Raw genomic sequence first — 19,926 nt, forward strand, 5'->3', positions numbered from 1 at the left:
ACCATGCATATGCACGCATGTACAATTATTTGTGCGAGGTGTTACACCGCCTCTTTTTCGTACCTCTGATAAAATAGGTGTGCATCGAGGGTTCCTGCAACCGATGCCTAACCAGGTTTAAAATGAGAACCATGGGGTGATTCGTTGTAAGTCTAGCCAGTGCAAGAACATCAAAACCACGCAAAAAAAAATCTCTCACACGCTGAAGTGGTGGAGCATCGAAGAGTTGGCTCAACATTGACCTCTTGTGTAACTTTCAAAAATTACATGCTCCAGTCCTCACCAACGTACTGGACATTTCTCATAAGAAAAAGGGGGTGTTGTAAATGCATTCAACATTTCAGAGGACAAAGCGGATTCTTACGCAGAATTTATACGTTCAACAGCGCTGTTTGCAAAGCGTGGTTTTCAGAGCCTAAAGAATGGCGAATATCAGTGAAATGCATTTTCGTTCATATTTCATAAATTTACATCAAATTACCTAATGAAATGTATCGTGTTTATTTTATTCAACCAAAATACGCCACTACATAAGCAGTAGGCTTATATGATGAATTGTATTACTGTATGAAGTATTTAAAAAAATGTAACATGAAAAGAACAAAAAACATTACATACTACTCCCTCAGTTGCCATGAAATTGTATCTCCTTGTTTTAGCGTAATTCAATACCTGTAGCATTGCAATTAAAACATACAGCAGAGGATTTTTTTTAATAGCCACCTTTGGTATTTTAGTACACCACAGTTCACTTAATGAGAGTCACATGTTGAAGTTATATAAGGTTACACCTAAACAAAGACACAGCCGCTGCGTCGAAAAAAAAATTTGAGGGGGCCTGGAAAAAAATGTACGCGACTGATTGCTCGCAGGATGCAATGTGTCAGACATCATAATACTTACACACCGCATTTATGCCCGGAGCCACTGTAACACACTGGACATCCATTCAACGTTGCTCTTAAACCAAAGAGGGTGGTGGTTATGGGGGGGGGAGAGGTTTTACGTCTTTATGCGCAACTGAAGAAAAAGCATGTTAACTGTTAAGAGCTTGCAGGGAATAGTAATACTAAATCTCTAACGAGCCGTTCTTCAAGCTAACAAGTTGCTACAGCCTATAAAAAAAAAAATAACCGTGCCCGGGACAATGTCAAGATGTTCCCAATCAGTCATTTTTTATTCAATTGCTCGATCAACATCTTCGGGGTGAACGTTACACACATATATATGAAGGGGAAAAAAATCCCATCGTGTTTAATACAGACCCGCCGCCAGACGACCGCCCGAACGTTCACGTGAATGCATTCCTCGCCGCTGGTCTGCCACCTTTCAATGCGCGCGCAGGCTAAAATCACGGCGGGCTACGGCTAATTGTTAGCAAAACAGCCCCTCTCATTCCCCCCTCCCTTGTGGAGAACGAAAGCTTGAAGGCTATCGTTGCTCCCAGGAGAGGCCGTGGAACAGCTGAACCCCCCCCCTCCCACCCCCCATTTGGATGACGGCTGCACACGTTTCGCGAGAAGCCATGCACGGGACCCACAACCGAGACCATTCAGCTCGGGAGGAGGAGGGGGGAGGCTCGCGCAGCCACATCAGGTCACACACACAAGGCACAGCATTTAATGCGCCAATTTCAAGGTGCCTCAAAAAATTAAACATTAACCTGTGTGGTCAAAAAAAAAACCCAGCCAGCGGGTGATTAAAACATCGGTTGCCAAATTCTACTTCAATTAGGAGGCGGCGTGCCTGCAACAAATTTTTGCAATTTCATGCCTATAAAAGAGTTCCACGTAATTTCTTTGGAGGTTTATTTTTCCGTGAAAAAAAAAATCCATGTCTTGTAATGTCATATTGTGAATAGAACTATTGTGTTTGGCAAAACACAATATCTGAAGAGCAGTACTTCTGATATTGTAATTTAGTGGCGAAATGAAAACAGTGGAAGAATACAAGGCTGCGTTACGAGATTGCTAAAAGCGCATAATTTTGTTGAAGCATCGATATGAGCTCTATATTTCTGAAAAATATACTTGCAAAAACAGCAGCACTAATTTTTTTTACAAGAATCTGCCATTAACAATGACTCTCCAACCTAATGCACCATCCAAAACAACCCACCAGATTATGTATCAGCCAAAGTCAATGAAACATCACTTTCGCAATGAGCAGCATAATCTACAAAGCCGCACCTTGTGACACTTTGGATCATGAGCATTTAGTCATGCACGTCACACGCTTACGGAGTTATAAACTACATTTTAATTATTAACCAAATTGCTCTAGTCACACCGAACAATCTCACTTCCCAATAATATACTGCGTAGTAAGGGTGACCTTTGGCTAGCATCAATGCCATCTACTTAATTGAGCCACCTAGCATTCCGTGCACAGATAATTGAACAATGGACCCTCTTGCATTTTAGTTGCTGGGCTGAATCTTCTTTCGCAGCATCTTACAACAAGTCAACCTTTGATGACCCTTTACTGGGTCACTAATCTACAATGGCCTTTGACCTGCACCCTTAAAATTTTCGGCAGACGGGAGTACTTTTATCTGATTGAGGAAGCACTGAGTGTCTTTTTCCTGTTTGTTAGAAAAGCAGCATCCTATGAGCCCACACGGTGAAGCTTCCAGTGTCAGGTTACAAAGCCAAAAAATATATAAATGAAAAAAAATGTCACGAAAAATTTAATGTCAAAGGGTCAGCAAATATCCATGTGGACGTGTTCAGCGGTGTCAAGGGAAAGCAGTTCAACGAAATGCTTTTCCTCTCCAACTTAATGCGGGCTCTCGTGAGACTGAAAGCAGCAGCATGAAGCCAGCTGCAGCAGCAGCAAGCCAGCTACAGCAGCAGCTCCGTGACCCAAGGAAAATGGGCTGTAAGTGAACTTTTAGTATATAACCTCAAGTTATTTATATTGCCCTGGCAAAGGCCTAGTTAAAAACACAGGTCAACCATTATGAGAGAATTACAAACTGCCAAAAATAATTGCCGCTCTCTGATATGAAACAGGGCACCGTAAATGTGCGTTGTAATTATTAACAGATGTGTAAAAAAAAAATCTCTAGCCTTTTGGCCTCGGTGTTCTAAATAATAATTTGAGTCATTAGGGGTATCTATGCATTTTTGTAACGAGGGCAAAATAGCAACAGGTAATGACAGACCTGTTACGTCGCTTAACTGTGCGACGAGTCTTAAACGCCGTTGAACCAGGTTCAACAACAAATTCTCAATTGATCACATCGGCTGAGGGGGTCGTTTCCTGAGCAAATTATCAATTTTGTGGCTAACCCAACATTATTATTAATAAGACTAACCGATTTAGTGAGGGTAGGAATGAGGGAGGGGTGCACGGAGGCAAGCGGGAGAGGATGTGGGGTTTGGGTACGAGTCAGGGCAGTGATTAAATTACAAAAACATGAGTATCACCCTCCCACCCCGGGTCCATAAATAAAACTGCATTTAATGGTGCACGAGCGCAGACGATCATGTCTGTGATTAATTGAGGTGCAGTTAATTGAAGGTTTAGCATATTAACAAAAGTGCAATAAAAACTCTCAGGACATCGTTCGCAAGGCTCTTTGCCGTAATTTTTATTAATTTTTCCAATTAGCAAAATTACATTCTCCAAGAAACTTTTCAAAGGCTCGAAGCGATCCGTAACTTTTTTTTAAGTTAGCATTATAAATGCTAATTTTCAAAAGATGGCATAAACATTAAATAAATATTCATAATGCAAAATCAGTGTTTTTTTTTCATCTCAACTAAACGTTTACTTGAGCAATGTTTATTCTTCCACAATAAAATAGCAGGGAAATATCTTTGTCATCAAATATTTATACACCCATTACTGAAGGCAGCAAAAGATAATATAATAATGAAATGTACATTAAAATACAAACCAAAACAAATAAGGCATTTTATCACAAATACGTATGTGTAAAAAACCTCAACCACAAAAAAATGCCCAACCTTACGAGTTTTGTTTTACCACCGATACCTTTAATATTATGAAAATAAAGCCCTTGCGTTTTGACTGTAAACTGGTAAATGCACCGAGAAGCTACCTCGATCCTCTGCAAAACCTGGAATTTGAGTTCCAAATGAAGTCGGCCGACCTGTCAGCAATCCCAACAACAACAACAACAGAAAAACCTCTCATTTGTTCTTGCCGAGTGTACGCTGCTTCTCTCCGTGTTCCACAACCTGCTCCTCCACGTGCAGCCCCTTTCGCTTGCGCACGGCCCGCATGTACTGTCGCGCCTTGCTCTCAGAGTCGGCCCTCTCGCCAAAGTGAGCGTACTCCTCCTCCGTGGTGGGCACCCACAGCGGGTCGCTGGAAATCACCTTCACAGGGACAAAGGGGGCAAAGAACCCAAGATGGCCCTTAACAAAGGACCGCTGGGGCAAGCGCGATTGGCGAACGCATATGAAGGCCGTCACGGCGAATATGGGGGGCAGAGTGGCCAATCAAAACTCCCGGCCGTCTTCATCTCCCCAACGCAGATGTTTTCACGTCGTACCAGGTAAACTCATTTAAGGCTAAGTCGACCTAGGGGAGCCCCAGGATCGGTCTGAATATTTGTCACCGAGATTGGCCGTGCGCAGAAATGTAACTGGTTAGTCGTGAGCGAAAAATGAAAACCTAGGTTGCTGTGTTCGTAGAAGCAATGCGCTCACCGCTACGCCACCGCTCCCAGTGCAAGGGTAACAACAAGCGCGCACACATGAACGTGCGCATGTTCGGAGGTGCAAACAAAAAGCTGCGGTGCTCAAGGATTAGGAGGGGATCCTGCAAGCCTAGAAAAGGATATTTTATTTTAAATAAAAGCCGAAGCTGTGTAGCCAAAAGAAGACGTGATATATTTAATTAAATGTATACACATATATTGTAAGGCACTATAATGTTCTAATGTGGCCATATCCCAAGATTCTGATTCCTTATTTTAATGCTTACGATAATGTACAAACTGAGGAAAATGTGTCTACATTTGCCCACGATATTTTCATATTCAAACACAAAATACTTTTACGTTTGCCAAAGTTGAAGAGTCTAAAGTTACGAGAACATGAATGACTCAATTGTCTGAAGCAGATGCACCAGCATAGCCTTTTTCCCTCATTTTTTAAATGTAATTCCATTGACTCTGTAATCAGACAGTGATGCAATTTAGGACTGCGTATATTTCATAATTGAATTGTGCCATAAATCATTGTTTAAATAAACCACTTACAATGGGTTTTCTTTAAGCGCCAAAAAAGCAGTGTTGCGCATTAAGGCACATGCTTTTGACGAGACATTCATCCTTTGATACGCTATTGACCAGCGCTCTACTCTCTGTGACCTTTTCCCAGGTCATACATCCTCCTGACTCTTGACCCCACTCTAATTATATGACATATGGCAGCAGTTTACAATCATTAAGTATCAATGCAACGGGCCCTTTCCTGAGTGGCAGACACATAGCACCTTGCAATCACCATTACTCAGGCGTCCAGACAACCTGCTATTTAAAGAATGCTTACATGCTTGTAAACTCCCTGTCATCGGTGAAAATACTGTAAACACTTTCAAGATTTCTCATTGATGCAGGCAGGCTTCACTACTTTTATACATTGCATTAACTTGCTGGAAGCACACGGTTGAAGCTGTTCAATCTGGAATTAAAGATCTTAGGAATCGCATACATTCATAAAATAACAACAGGGTCCAGACCTATGGTGTATAATGAGACCGAGTGATTTTGGAAAGTTTTGGAAAACGTAAAAATATGTAAGCGACCAAACTTACACGAAGCTGTACAAATCTGGGGTGAAGCGGTGGCAAAAAGGTTATATCACACTGCTTCATGAACGCCAACCACCGGAGTTTTATTCCCGGCTAGTGATATTAAAATAATGGTCCTGCAACACCCAACCTGTACTGTGACCAGCTTGGTATGGCCAAACAGTCATGTCTGGAAAGGTGTGGGTAGTCCTTCATTAAGTCGTAGCCTGACAGAGGTCTTGTGAATTATAATTAACTGTATGACTATGATATAAAACTACCTTTGATAACAATAAGTACACACACAAGTCTTAGCAGAAACGTCGGCGAGCAAGCTTTTACTACGTTAACCTAAATGATTATTGACACGTGTGGTCTCGTTGGAATTAAAATAACCCTCCCGATATTAGACAATTGATCGTTTGACCTTAGGACCTTCCAGGGATATATTTTTTCATGAAAATGCATGTAGTTAAACAACTTCAAACACTATTTATATTACCTTCTGTGCCCCTTTAAGGTCACGATTTTAATTCACTCGCTGCTTGAACATTTATTCTTCATTGAACTATTTTGGCTTTCATTATAGCCGGCATTGTCAAATGGGCAAAAACTCCTTGGCTGTTATAATAAAGGTGCAGCCCGAGTAATTGCTTGGGGCTCCCACGAGAAGCAGCTCTCAAGAGCCCCCCTCTAGAGGCTATTTGGTCTACTCTTCCACACTGGCCAGAGGTGGGAGTACCCACAATATATCCCCACCATATTGCAACCTGCCGATCGACCAGCTGCGGCATACCTATTTATACCGTTGACTATAGCAGGCGGGGGAATTTAAGAGACGCGGCCCGCTGTTTTAACTGACGTGCTTGGAGAGGGAACAGACCCGTAGACCTCTCTGGATTTGCAATTGCAGTCTGCTAACCATTACACTCCGGCACCATTCCTGCTATTACATTAACGGTGCAATTTACCTCCCAGTGGCTGAATATGAGCTGCGGGCTGGCGAGGCCACTGGTTCTCTTGCGGATCTCCTCGGCGAAGCCAAAGCTCTCGGCGACGGGAAGCACGGCCTTGATGATAAAGATGTCCGTGCCTTCCTTCATCTCCTCCTGCAGAACGCGGCCCTCGCGCTTCGACAGCACGCCATAAACCCGGCCTGGCACGCGCGCGTGTGTGTGGGCACAGAGCAGATTTACATTAAAATAAAATGCTTACTATGATGTATTAAAGGCATTGCACATTGATGACGATTCTGGTTAACCTATATTACAGAACTAACCCTTTGAACCTTCATTTCTTCATTGAAAGGAGTGAAAGATAACAACAAAACAAAACAGAATGATCATTGTTTACTTCCCAAAAGTGGCACTCGTTTTATTGAACATGAAATGATAGGTCGAGTGACCTATCATTGTCAGCAAGGTGTGATGACAGCAGTACCTCCCAGCAGGGCAAGAGATCACAAAAAGCTCTCCGATGTTATTTCGGGTTGAACCGCATTTTTCAGCAACTGAAGAGATTCCCAGTACGTGGATTGAAACGTTGAATATCATCCCCCTAACAATATGCGGTGCAACCCAGAAAACACATCGGAGAGCTGTACAGCACAATGACGAAAAAACCTACACAGTAGTACGAGATCAGAACGTATGCGATACTTTTTTCCCCACGTTGCTTACCTAGCACCTCAGCGGTCGCGTGTATTTCACAGGTGTACATGGCAGCCATAAGGCGCTGCGGCTTGGCCTGGAATGCGTACCGACACGCTTCCTTCATGGTGGAAATAAGCTGTCCAGTGAAAGAGCCATAACTGTCACTAGCGTTCACTCTGCCGCTTGAAGGCCTGTCCGTGCACGAATTGCAATCATCTTTCGTTTCCTCTTTTTTGCCCAGCTCGGCAGTTTTTTTGTCGCCAGCTTCGTGCGACGCATTAGTTGGTGGCTCCCTATGGCCGCTGCTGGGCGATCCTGCCCGTTCGCTCTTCTTCTCGCTTTGCAGCGCCTTCGCGTGAGCCTCAGCGGTGCCGCCGTGCCGCTCTCGGTCTGAACCTGCCACAGAGCCCGGTTCGCATCTCTCGACCTCAAAGCAGACGCCCATCATCGGCTCTTCGCACATGGGTCCGGCGAGAGAGGCCAGCTGGAAGCCGCTCGCCTGCAGCACGTGACAGTGGAGCCGTTCGTATCGTTCAGAGAGACGGATACTTGCCACGCATTATAAAAGGAGGGCATAACATAAGCCCTAAAAATACACCCAAATAAATTACCAGCAAACGATTAAGAAAAAATCCAATAAGAAATATTAAGCGTGTCTATGGATTCTGTAATGCTTTCCAACATTTGTTTTCCAAGGTGTTGATTTAGCGATAATTATGTTACCTTCCGAGCCCGCACGAGATGACGTCGTCACACGGTGCATGATGTGCGACGTTGCGAGATAACGTCGCACGTAATGGGGTCATTGAGAGGGGAGGCGAGCACATGATGCGTGACGTCATTGCCTTGGCCAACAAGGCTTATCCTAAGTGCTGGTTTCAATCGCCATATTTTGGCCAACGGTTTTTTAAATTGATCAATTTCGCCACTGTTCTGCAGGTTTAAGTCCCCCAAAGCAGCAAATCTTTATATTAAAATTGATCTACACGAGATATCACCTCCACGATAGACACAATGCTATTTAACCTTCGTTGGAAAACACAAAAAAATAGAGCCTTACCAGGCTACTGTCGTACTCTCCGTAGGAATGAAAATCTTCTGGTTTCCCTTCAATACATTGCCAGACAGACGGTCGTTGGTACCCGCTGATACGGTTTAACAAAAGGTTTGGTCCATACCTACAGAGCAACACCAACAATGAACGTCTTAACATGATATTGGACTACTTTCCATATTATACTTATCAGAATGGATACTTGTTAATTCTTACAGGTTTGTATTTGTAATGATTCAGTTCAAGAACAAATTACCTGTAATTCAAAGTTAAAACAAAACATACCTTCTTGGTCCAAATGACCAGATTTGATTAACTGCATTTTTCCATTTCAGTCCACGAAAATTATCTTCAAGTTGCTTCTTAAAATCTCGAATTGCCAGCAAAATACTCTGCAAAAAGAATGACAAGATTAACTCATTTACATGAATATGAATCACTCTCTTTCATCAACGATTGACTTCAATATTAACATTGTCCTCAAGAGAGTAGAACAATCCATGCCTTGGTGATTCAACACATTTCATGGCGATTCAGAGTTGCAACTCCCCAGATAATCTTTTCGTTTAATATCGCAGTGAATTTTAGCTCATCTAGTGGATGCAGGGAGGGATGTGTCACCACTAAATGCAACGCATACTATTAAAATAGCATTCACAATCGAGTGTCTGAAGAAACTCCCAGCAAGTGGAGTGAAAGGTCGGAGGGTCATGGCCAACGAAAGGTTCGAGAGCTACACAGCGCAAGCGCAAAAAACCCACACAGTGGTAACAACATTTATTCTAACGTACGTTATACGCTGCATGTACCGCGATTTTAATAACTGTTATTGATCCATGAGTCAAAGCTTCATTTCAACACGACTCGCCAAGTAGGCTAACAAACATAACGGTCAGCTCCAGCCCACCTCCTTGATCTGCCAAGCCGTCATATCTTGGCCCTCCTTAAGAGCCATGTTGAAATTCTCCATGGTGCGAATTAGGTCTCCGTGCTTTTCCAGCAGTTGCGTGATGCCCTCTGGCAGAGGGGTGGCTCGAATGGCGATGGCGCACTGCCGTCTGGGAGTGTGCATCAGCACCAGCCCGTCCGCGCTCACGTGCACATCTTCCGGGATCCTGCCGTCACAGGACAAACATCCAACAACGCGTTCAACAACACAAATGTCTGTATGTCTGTTGAACTTCTTTCGCACCGTACGTAGCCATCCGCGCTAATCAGAGATGTGGGGGAAGGACCACAAACTAAACGCAAAATCCATCCTAAAGAAATGAGTTTTCAATCGAGATTTAAAAGTACATAGCCTCCAATGGCTTCCGAACATAAAAAGAGCATTCCACAAGGCCGCAGAAGCACACCTGAAAGCGCGCGATGCAGTGACCGTCTTTGTTCTAAATGAGCTACGTTTAACATGGTCAGAAAACAGAGCTGGACAACTGCAGAAATACACCGCAACACACTCCTCAATTACTCGTTTGCCTAAGAGTTCTGTGACCAATGTATGTTTGACTAGAATGTAAAAAAAAAAATTGTTAATCCTACTTTAGATTTTAACCCAGCAATATGAATGGAAGATCAAAGTAAGTTGATCACCACGTTGCATGTGGTGGAGTAAAGTGTAGGTGCTACCACCTCCTCAAAGATGTCTAGCCACTGTGGAAAAGTCGGCAAAAATTACGTTTAGAGAGGCTCTTTAGACAATCCATCTAGTGGAGGCCAATCCAGCAGAAGTGGAATGAGCAACAAACAGCAAGGCCCCACCTTTCCCTTTCAACTAATATTCATGAAAGGCATTATACATTGATCTCCGTTCTGGAGAACCTAATATTTATCCAAGGCAACAATATTAGCAAGCACAGAGCTAACTATTTCACCTTGAATGTCTTCATTAAAAGGTCTGAAATAAGAAGAAAACAAAACATTGGCCGTTTTGTTTTCTCTTCCCCCCAGAATAACTTTCGTCACCTGCAGCTCGGCTCATCGAATTGTGCACATAGGGCCTTCAAGGAGGCCATATCAACTAACAACGTGATAAAAAAAAACAACAAACGCATTTCACGTAAACAAGACACTAGCTTAAAAAAAAACACAGTAGATTCTGACGGACGTGAAATAAATGAGCGACGTGCCACGCCACACAGGGGACACAGCGGGCACCTGGCGCCCTGGTCTTGTCTCTGCTTCTGGTGGATGACCGACACGCGCTGCTGCCCGATCTCCTCGTTCACCATGTCCACCTTTGGACGACGAATGATCGTCTCGCGAAACGGGATTATGGGGTCGGACACATTGATCTGGATTCTGGCGAACCTGCGAGGCGTAAAGGCAAACGTCATTAAATGACCATTTATACACTCGCCCGTCGGTGCACCACGAGCACTGATGTCAGCCAGTTACAGTGATTGACAGCGATGCATGAAAGTTAATTTGCGTTCTGCTTCGTTAGTATAAACGGCCAATGCGGGTTGCAGCAATGGGCATAAATGGCGCCATGCACAAGCGTAGAATGAAATATCGTTGAGTTATGTGCGAAGCTGATTTGCATTGGAGATTTAACGCATTCATTTTTAATGGAAATGGAATCTTTGAAATGTGAATTCATAAGCAGCGGTGATTTTATTACTCTGTACGTTTTCATAGAAGCGCTGTGTTGGCTCTCCGCGCGACATGTTATCGGGTTGTTCCGCATGATGTTCGGCATCATGTCCAAAGTTTCGCTGAATAATGGAGTAAGTTCCGAAAGATGCTCCCAGCAAGTGCAGCGAAACATCGGACATCATGCTGAACAAAAATTGGTAAACGCCAGAGAGGGGCGATGTTACTTCTTTAGCTCATCTCACACCTCTGGCGCAAGTCATCGAGGCAGCGCTGCAGGTGAACCTCCCCTGCTGTAACCAGAACGTGCTCCCCCGTCTCCTGAATCAGCACCTCCACGCAGGGGTCTGCCTGGTTTAGCAGCTTCATGCCGTTCACCAGCAGCGGCATCTCACCTTTGCCAAAAAAAGAACAAAAGGGACACGGAGGTGCCGATGCAATTCATTACTGCCGATGGTAAATAAAAAAAGAAATCCAAGACTTCACCATCAGCGGTGCAGGTGTTGAATGTGTATAGATCCGAGATTTTAAAACAAAACTTGCAGCCGCCTAGCGTGACATTGAAGACACCTATGGAGATAAAACCTACTTCGGGGACATTGTGTCATCTTTGAAATGCAGTGTGCACCTGCCAGGATGTGCTACACACTCACGCACCTCTTCTAAGAAATACGCTGCGCCTCATTAAGGTAAAGAATAAGAGGCTGTTACATTCGGTAACAATTTCATAGGCGCAAAAACACTGCACCAAGGTCATCATTAACAGTTTGCTCGTAAAATTATGCACCATGCTCATCCATTTGTTAATACGCCGCTGTGTGGAGGCGGTGTTGGTCACGGGTGTGGTGTGACAATACATCACAACGCTGATCAGTGGGGGTTAGTGAAGGGGTCATCCAGAACGGATTCAGATATCATTCACCACTGATGTCAGCCGTGGCTAGGCAATGAACTCGGGTCACGGGGTTCGCAGGATAGCACTATGAACCCTGCGTCACCACTCCACCCCCAACTACTGCCTTATAACAGAAAAAAATCAGAGCCGTCTCATGTTTCAGGTAATGACCCTTCTCCAAAGTGGAGAAATCGGGCGGTTGTAATGTTTTGGCACAGCTGGAAAAATTATTTGGCAACGTGCTTGAAAAGAATAGATCTCTAAAATGCGGTCTCTGCCTAGCTATCAATGAAAATGTTGTCCCCCCTTCTTGCTGGAAATGATTTTCACTGCCCAGATAAGCCAAATATATTATTTCTGTTTTCATCACCATCAGCCATTGTCATCTAATGTTGGATTAAGGCCTTTCCGAGCCACCACCATCTTTTACGAACTTAGGACGTTTCAAAGAATTGATACAGTGTTCACGGTCTCTGTTGAAACCAATGCCAATGGAGTCTCTTTTAAGGCGCAATAAATAGGCAGTTCCATAAACAGACACTGTGACATTTAGAGAACACAACCAAGTACACGCAATAATTAAATAAAACACACACATACAATCGTGGGCGACTCACTCGGGTGTTTGGGTTCGACAGCCACGCGAATGATTGGGACGGCCTCAAAGTAGAGCGGGATGAAAGGAGGGCATGCCAAGCAGCTGGAGATGGTGGCTGACTTGAGAACATGGTTTTCCAGTCCACCGATTCCTTGGGAGGACGAAGGCACAGTTCTAAGTCATGTAAAAGTATTTTTTTTTGTTTCCATCAGTTATTTTTGGATGACTCAAAAAGGTCATCAGAACAACACCATGCCACAAAAACGTAACTTATAAAATCTTACATTTTTCTTGATAACCTGCAATGCCACCAGTGTTCACTCAGACAATTATTAATAAAATCCTCTATCATATGTAAGGCAAAACAAAACATGTTTTCAGAACTGAATGCTTGCATTCTTGTTGCGATTTTAAACACTTCATTTGTCTAATCACTTGGCATCGTATTTTGGTTGCTTGCTTGTCTTCTCACTCACTCAAAATAATTAACAGCTTCGTTGACACTTTTTCCATCAACGCCCACTCATAGCTTCCAATTGTAAACTATTCTCAGTAAGCTTGTTCTCAGTAAGCTTATGACAACATTGGTTTAAGTGCCCGTGCCAAATGTTTTCATGCGGAGAACTACCATATTTTTAAATCTCACCCAAGTCTTTTCAACTACTTATTAAAATTTCTACTCCTACTCGAATGCTTTTCTCACATCACCGATGGAACTCAACCACACATTGTTTTGCGTACACCTTTCAACGAACGCAAACGCACGTGCAACGCGTCGACGAGACGAACACATTAAAAGTGAGAAATCGGCGACGACCGTTGGGCAGGTTGACATTGTGACCGGGTTTAACTTGGGCATTCAATTCATGGGGAGTGGGGTGACCAAAGCAACGTCGCGTGAAGGGACCCCGAGAAGTTTACACGTGGCCTTGATAGAACCGCACGGAGCTGCCCCTTAAGGAAGGTATACGCTTCGTGAAAGCTCAAGACTCCAAGCACAGACGCCCCATCCCCCCCACCTATTCCCAAGATTGCAGCTTAACCCAGTGACTCTTGGAATTAAAAGAAAGTGCATGAGCTTTCCTGCAGACCCTGCCACTCCTGCATAACAGCCACTGGTGGTCTGCGCATCAAGTGCCCTTTATAATCAATTAACTGGCATTCACGACGGAAGCTTAAATACGAATATTATTACAGCAACGCACGCTGGAAATTAAACACGGATGTAGCATTTACAATAATGCGGAGTGCAGACTGAAAGTTTGTCGTAGTTTTTTAAAAACGGCAATATGTTGGACATTTGCAGAAACTATATTGTTACGGTCAATACGGAGTCGGGTCGTATTGTTAAGACTGCTCAACGTAATTAAATCTGGAATGTTAAATATAGGTGCTCACCAAAATAAGCCGGGTAGTTTAAGCAATATGCCCAACAGTGGCCTGCTCCAAGCACTAACAGGCAGCTAATGAAACAATACATACACAAATGTATCACTCGATGGTCACGCTTATCCGCGGCTAACCTCCCCCGTGTGCCATTCTGACCCTTACAGGCGCAAATAGGTGCCCAAGGGACGGGCGCCTGCCAGGTTATATTCCAGACTCGGCAAGAACACACGGCATATGGTGCTCCGCTGTGCCGTGGCTTTCACTGTATCGCCGCACTGCGTATTCTCCAGAGGCGGTCAAGTCCGGGTCACGAACGTAACCCCCGTCCCCACCAGGGCTGCAGCCCTGCACAATACACGTGCTTGTAACTCGCACTCGCAAGCCTTGAGATTTTCTTGATTACATTAAGCATACCCGCGACTGAGCTAATGTGAGAGTCAGTGTTTTTCTGCTGCATCAACATTTAAGGAAGCTTACCAACAGTGACACGCTTGAAGTTATTCATACACACGTATCAATTATGGAAAGCATCTCACATTTTGGCAGTCCACATCATGCTTTGCATTCTTCGCGAGAGTGAAACTATAGCGTTTGTGTAAATGTGTGGAATTTCTTATGAATTAGGTCTGCAGCTGGGTAATTTATTTTCGATGCAATATACAAACACCCTTTGATGTATTTCGTTTTAAACCAAACACGTTAAAAAGGCAATCATCCAATGTTAAGTGTAATCATACTGAAGCTTCTTTGCACAAGGTATTTTTATTGACCAACAATGTGCAATGAAATGGATGGTGCAAATGCACCATGTTTTCATAATAATGCACATAATCAAAATACCATGGCGGTACAGTGCTTTGCACGCTATGCTCGATACAACTGGCCAACTAAGTTAGATTTCCAGCGTGCCGAACATCACCAGTAAATATGTTCAGAATGGTGACTGTGACACAACACTGATCAGTGAACTTAATGGCACCTTATGCTCCGATGGAAAATAATGTCAGTATTTTTTTTAATTTGAGTAAAGTGCACACTCTTTTTATAAGCTCAACCATGATTCTATTACCATTTGTGATAGAGAACCTTTGTATTTTTCACACAGTAAAGCTCAGCCCCAAGCACCACTTAAAAGTGAACTCAGATGGTATATTAAGTTCTGACTTAGCCTGGCCACCAATGTAGCTTGGAATGATTAATTCATTTCCACATCAACCAAATTCTAAGCCAAGACTTGAGCATTATCAATATAAATTAAATTAAAAATCTTAAGAAAACACAAGTGACTCCATTGGGGCATTGAATCACTCAGAACAAAAATATTCGTAACCTGGGGAGGCAATGCTTCTAACCTTTTTTTACTTGTCCACCCTACAGCTCAAACTCCAGATCACAGATATGTTGGCTTTGTATCTTCAAACAGTGCATTAGATGTCCCATAGGCGCCCAGCCGATTCAATGATGCACATTGCCTTTTATAGAAATAACCACTATTAACGGTAAAAGTAACACAAAAAAAACATTTTGCAGCTGCACTGGATGTGTGACATATGTGGAAGTTGTCTGGGCCAAGAGAGGTTATGCAAGTGCAAAATATGGTGGGGTATTATTGTACTTTCCGTTATCCTCCTGCAGGATAACACAAGGTAAATGCCCAGAGGCTTACAAAAGACGGTAATATACACCAACATTATTGAACAGAGGCTACATTTATCCCATAAAGGCTGTCTCATTTTCTTTTTAACCAGTGCATACAATTTGAACGGAATTCTGAAATGTCCACCGCTCCAACAATGGATGAAAGAAGTCAATTGTGCGGTTCTGATCTGGAGGGGGTTAGTAAGTATATATGCTTGCCAAGTATAGAAAATTAAAGAATGATGAATAATTCACACCTCTTCTAAATAAAGAATCTTACCAAGCACATTGCCAGCTGGGACTTCATCAAGAGACTCAAGCTCTCTGCCCATGAGCAGGTACAAGCTGTCCACTGTCACACAGGCCAGGTGGGGCACCCCTACCAGCAGTGCTTCGCTGATTGGGCCTTCTGGCAACTGGCACACAACAGCGCAGGGGACACGCATACACACGAACCACAAGCAAATCTGTAAACACGGATGTGCTCCCATATTAATAATGCACACAAAAATAACCTTCGCACACAACGTTCATAAACAAGACAGAATACCCTTCAAGGGTATTTCCATCGCCAGCATCCTTCAATGGTCTATCTTACATCGGCGCTATTTTGGTCTCTAATCAGTTATGTAAAATGAATGGTTAATACTTTGCCTGTATATATGTAACTAGATCTAGAAACATTTAGCCCTTGAAATTGTGTCATTCAGATTCAAGGGAAAAAAGCAAATGGTAATGCAATATTTTAGGCAGTCATTATGCAGTGGCTGTGCTGAGAAATTCAACTTGCTACAAAAGAGATGCTGTTCTTTTTCCTCCAGTGACTGAATGATTCAAACCCAGTCGGGGCCCGGTGTTCAAACGTGTACCATTATCTCCACGAGTCACTCAAGAGTTGTATAATACAACAGCGGTTGTTTTTAAAATTATATTTATGATTACATTCGTTTTGTATAAATATTTAAAAAAAAAATTGTGCACTTTACAGCTACAAAAATGTACAATGTCGCAAACAAAGAAACTGTCACGCCATGAATTTGCTGTCCACAAGACGTAATACAAGAGCTCCACCTGCTGCCAATGACCATTTTCCGGCGTGTAAAATTTAAATGTAAAATCTCCCACATGCCAAGCTAGGCGTTGCACGCTACACAAGGCGTGCATTACTGTGAACCGATTTCACTAATGTGGAACATCAGATCACCCAAATTAAGCTTAAATTGTCAATGAATTAAGCAAATTAGATTCAGTAAAAAAATAAGGCACCTCTTCAAGGAGACATAATTACATTATGAATATAAAAAAATGTCCCCCTTCTCTCCCTCCCCTGCCCCCCGGTCCCCATCTAATGCCTGGGTAAGAAAATGAACCTGGTACAACCCTTAACCGGTTCCTGTTTGAAGAGGAAAGCTTACCCAGAAGGCACCCCCCCTCCCCTCCCCTGATATGCCGATGTTAACCGTGTTTGTACGTGTTCTCTGATGTGGTCGTTAATATTGGTCAATAAAAAATATAACAGTATAAAACAGTGTTGCAATGTAACATTTATGCTACTATATCAATAACAGTCGAGTCTGGGGATATATAAGCACTGCAAAAATCAAGACCCTCAACCAGGACTGTCATTAGCAATATCTTGCAACCAAAATATATCAAGCGAAAATTTCTGGCAATGGCCTTTCTTTAGAAATAAAGACGGCACATATATTATTTTTTACAGTTGGGTAGAATTCCTTAAAAGCTCAAGAATTGAAATTCTGAGTATGTCTAAATAAAAAGCAGTGGATTTGGACCAGAAAACTCTTCCGTCTTGAGTATCCTTTAGGTCCGGGGTGGGCAACCTTTTTTCTGCAAAGGGCCATTTGGACATTAATAACATCATTCGCGGGCCATACAAAAGTATCAAATTAAAGATTAGCCTGTTATATTTGGTTAAACATTTAATTAACTCACCCCTAATGTGATGGCTGTAACTGCCAAATGATTTTGCGAGCCTTATACGGCCCGCAGGCCAGACGTTCCCCACCCCTGTTTTAGGTAGAAACAAAAAATATGCTTTTGGCAAAATTATTCAACATGTATCGTTTTTGGAACCCTTGTAATTAAGTATTTTTAAAATTATCATTCTAACACTGTCCTATGTGACGAGCGTGAAAAACTGGCAATATACCATGTTGATGGTGTTCCCTAAAGTGGAGGCCCTTCTGCCAGCGGGTGGCACGCGTAAGCAATTCCAGGGCTGCCCTTTTTCCTTCCACGAAATGCGACACTGCAATGTGCATACCTTTTCTAGCGCCGTTGCCGGGTCATATTTGGGCCCCAGGACGTAGAGCCGCTGGCCCTTCCGCACCGTGCCGCTGTACACCCGCGCAAAGGCGACGAAGTGCTCTCTATCTGAAGCCTCCGTGTCCTCCTCTGGCCGCTCAGTCAGGTCTCTTGATGGAACCGTCTCAGTCTCCTGTTTCTCGTTGACACCTGGAATAGGGGGGCCGCAGGATAATTTCTATTTTGTTGTTGCTGCGTCCGTATGGGGGCAGCAGTACAACAGGAACGGTTTTTGACTAGTCTGTGCAAAATTTTAGTATTCTCTCCTTGCATGCATCAAGTTATCTCCGGGCACTTTGGCTTACTTCCACGTGCAAAACAATTCACAAGAGATCAAAATGTGGCGCATGCTACCATCGTGGATTGTGGGTGATAACATAATCATACAGAGAAGAGTTTGTTCCACCACAAGGTTGTAACTGATGATCCAGTTCGTGCCTGCTTATTTGTTGCTAAAAAAACACATTGGGCCTGAAGAAGGTTCATAGAATGATGGACTAAAAATATAATTTCGTAAATTACAACACAGCCAAATCTTGTCTGTGTATTTTACTCAAGAGGAGTTGGCCGGACCCCACAAATCAAGATCACGAGATGAGGTCCTGCACCTCAGGTGGGTATCCCTGGTTATGATTAAACGGTCATCATCACCTTGGTCACTTCTGGCTTCTTGGTTGTCTCTTGTTTCCGAGCACCCCATGATTGTCTTGGAGCCAGGTGGCTCTGTCTGTGTTTGCTGCCCGGTGAGTTTGTTTAAGTGCCTCTGCCTGGCCTGCTCCCTTCGCTGGACCATCTCCTCCAGGGTAAGAGGTCTAAAGACACACGGCACATGGCCAATGAGCAAAACCAGTCAACAAGTAAAATAAACAGAACTACGGAACGTCACATAACCGAACATCACATATCCGCCCTGACCAATTAACCACACACACCTAGTGCAGTATTTGTGCACGGTGTCGCAGTTATTATCTATACATGTTAAAAAAATTCAAAAAATGTACACGGAATAAGTATTTTGACATCTTTAAAACAGTTTGATCCTTTTGTCCAGTAACACATTTGCGTACAATTTAACTGTACATTTCTACAGATATTCACGCATCCAACCTTTTCACAAATCAGCCCATACCTCGGTCCCCAGCGAGTCGGAGAAGCGATGTGGTATTTTACTGCAATAGCAATGCAATAAGATTGGCATAATGAGTGTGGTTTCTGTAAACTATAAACGATTTTATTTTACCACTGAGCTATATAGCTCTATCAGAAGCGACCTGGCCACAAATAATAGCTCAACGAAGTGGCTTATCACGTGGAAATATACTGCAGCCAAATACTCTAAACGCATGTTTCTAAATGTGCAGGGAAAAACCGGAGAACCCGGAGAAAGTTCCACGCGACCACAGGGAGAGACGAGAGGTGAGGCAGCGACGAGCTCAGCCTCCCCTCTGATTGGGCAACCCCCTCAGTAACTGGATGGAGCGCGGGCAATCAGCGTGTGCCTGTTACTATCTCAGTATGTCACCAATGTAATGTGTGTAGACCCCTTCATTTCATGTCCTCGCCTTCCATACCCCAGGTAATCTATTTCACGTATGTCTATAAAGATATTTAGGCTCGCTGGTCTCGTCATGAAACTGCAATGAAAAAGCACCAGGGGAGGCAGCTATCACATCTGCCTCACTGAGGGGGACGTGTCTAACACGCCCCCCTCCGTGAGGCCACGCCCCCCTCAGTGTGTGAATCTGGCTCTGACACTAGCCAGTGCCTCCCCAGCCATTGCCCTCACGTCACTGAAAAATACAAGCGTCAGGGTCGGGATCGAACCCATGATCTCCTGCATACCAGAAGAGGTATTTACCATCTTGCCACAGTATCACGGACATATGGAGTACATTCCTACCTTTGCTTCTTTTGAGGAAGGGCCTTTGCATCAACAGAAATCATTTTTGAGACAAACACAATCACAGGGGCGTCGTCAGAACTTTTACATGAAATGAAATCTGCAAAGGGAAGA

General features: G+C 43.5%; 1 protein-coding gene across 1 annotated transcript in view; it reads right to left on the reverse strand.

The window, feature by feature from the left end:
• Positions 1-3,574: 3,574 nt before the first annotated feature.
• EFL1 (elongation factor like GTPase 1) overlaps positions 3,575-19,926 on the reverse strand; it is a 29,063-nt gene continuing 12,711 nt past the window's right edge. Inside the window, exons 12-24 of the mRNA XM_061558260.1 lie at positions 19,813-19,912; positions 18,564-18,724; positions 17,872-18,062; positions 15,868-16,003; positions 12,580-12,711; positions 11,315-11,462; positions 10,630-10,782; positions 9,383-9,590; positions 8,761-8,867; positions 8,482-8,599; positions 7,449-7,920; positions 6,741-6,925; positions 3,575-4,349 (exon numbers count right to left, since the gene is read on the reverse strand). Of these exons, the coding sequence (XP_061414244.1) occupies positions 4,161-4,349; positions 6,741-6,925; positions 7,449-7,920; positions 8,482-8,599; positions 8,761-8,867; positions 9,383-9,590; positions 10,630-10,782; positions 11,315-11,462; positions 12,580-12,711; positions 15,868-16,003; positions 17,872-18,062; positions 18,564-18,724; positions 19,813-19,912 (2,300 nt within the window). The 3' untranslated portion in view covers positions 3,575-4,160. The remainder of the gene's footprint in view (positions 4,350-6,740; positions 6,926-7,448; positions 7,921-8,481; positions 8,600-8,760; positions 8,868-9,382; positions 9,591-10,629; positions 10,783-11,314; positions 11,463-12,579; positions 12,712-15,867; positions 16,004-17,871; positions 18,063-18,563; positions 18,725-19,812; positions 19,913-19,926) is intronic.

Source organism: Lethenteron reissneri, chromosome 24 (assembly GCF_015708825.2).
Source record: "Lethenteron reissneri isolate LAM-NWPU_2019-01 chromosome 24, ASM1570882v1, whole genome shotgun sequence".
NCBI lineage: Eukaryota > Metazoa > Chordata > Hyperoartia > Petromyzontiformes > Petromyzontidae > Lethenteron > Lethenteron reissneri.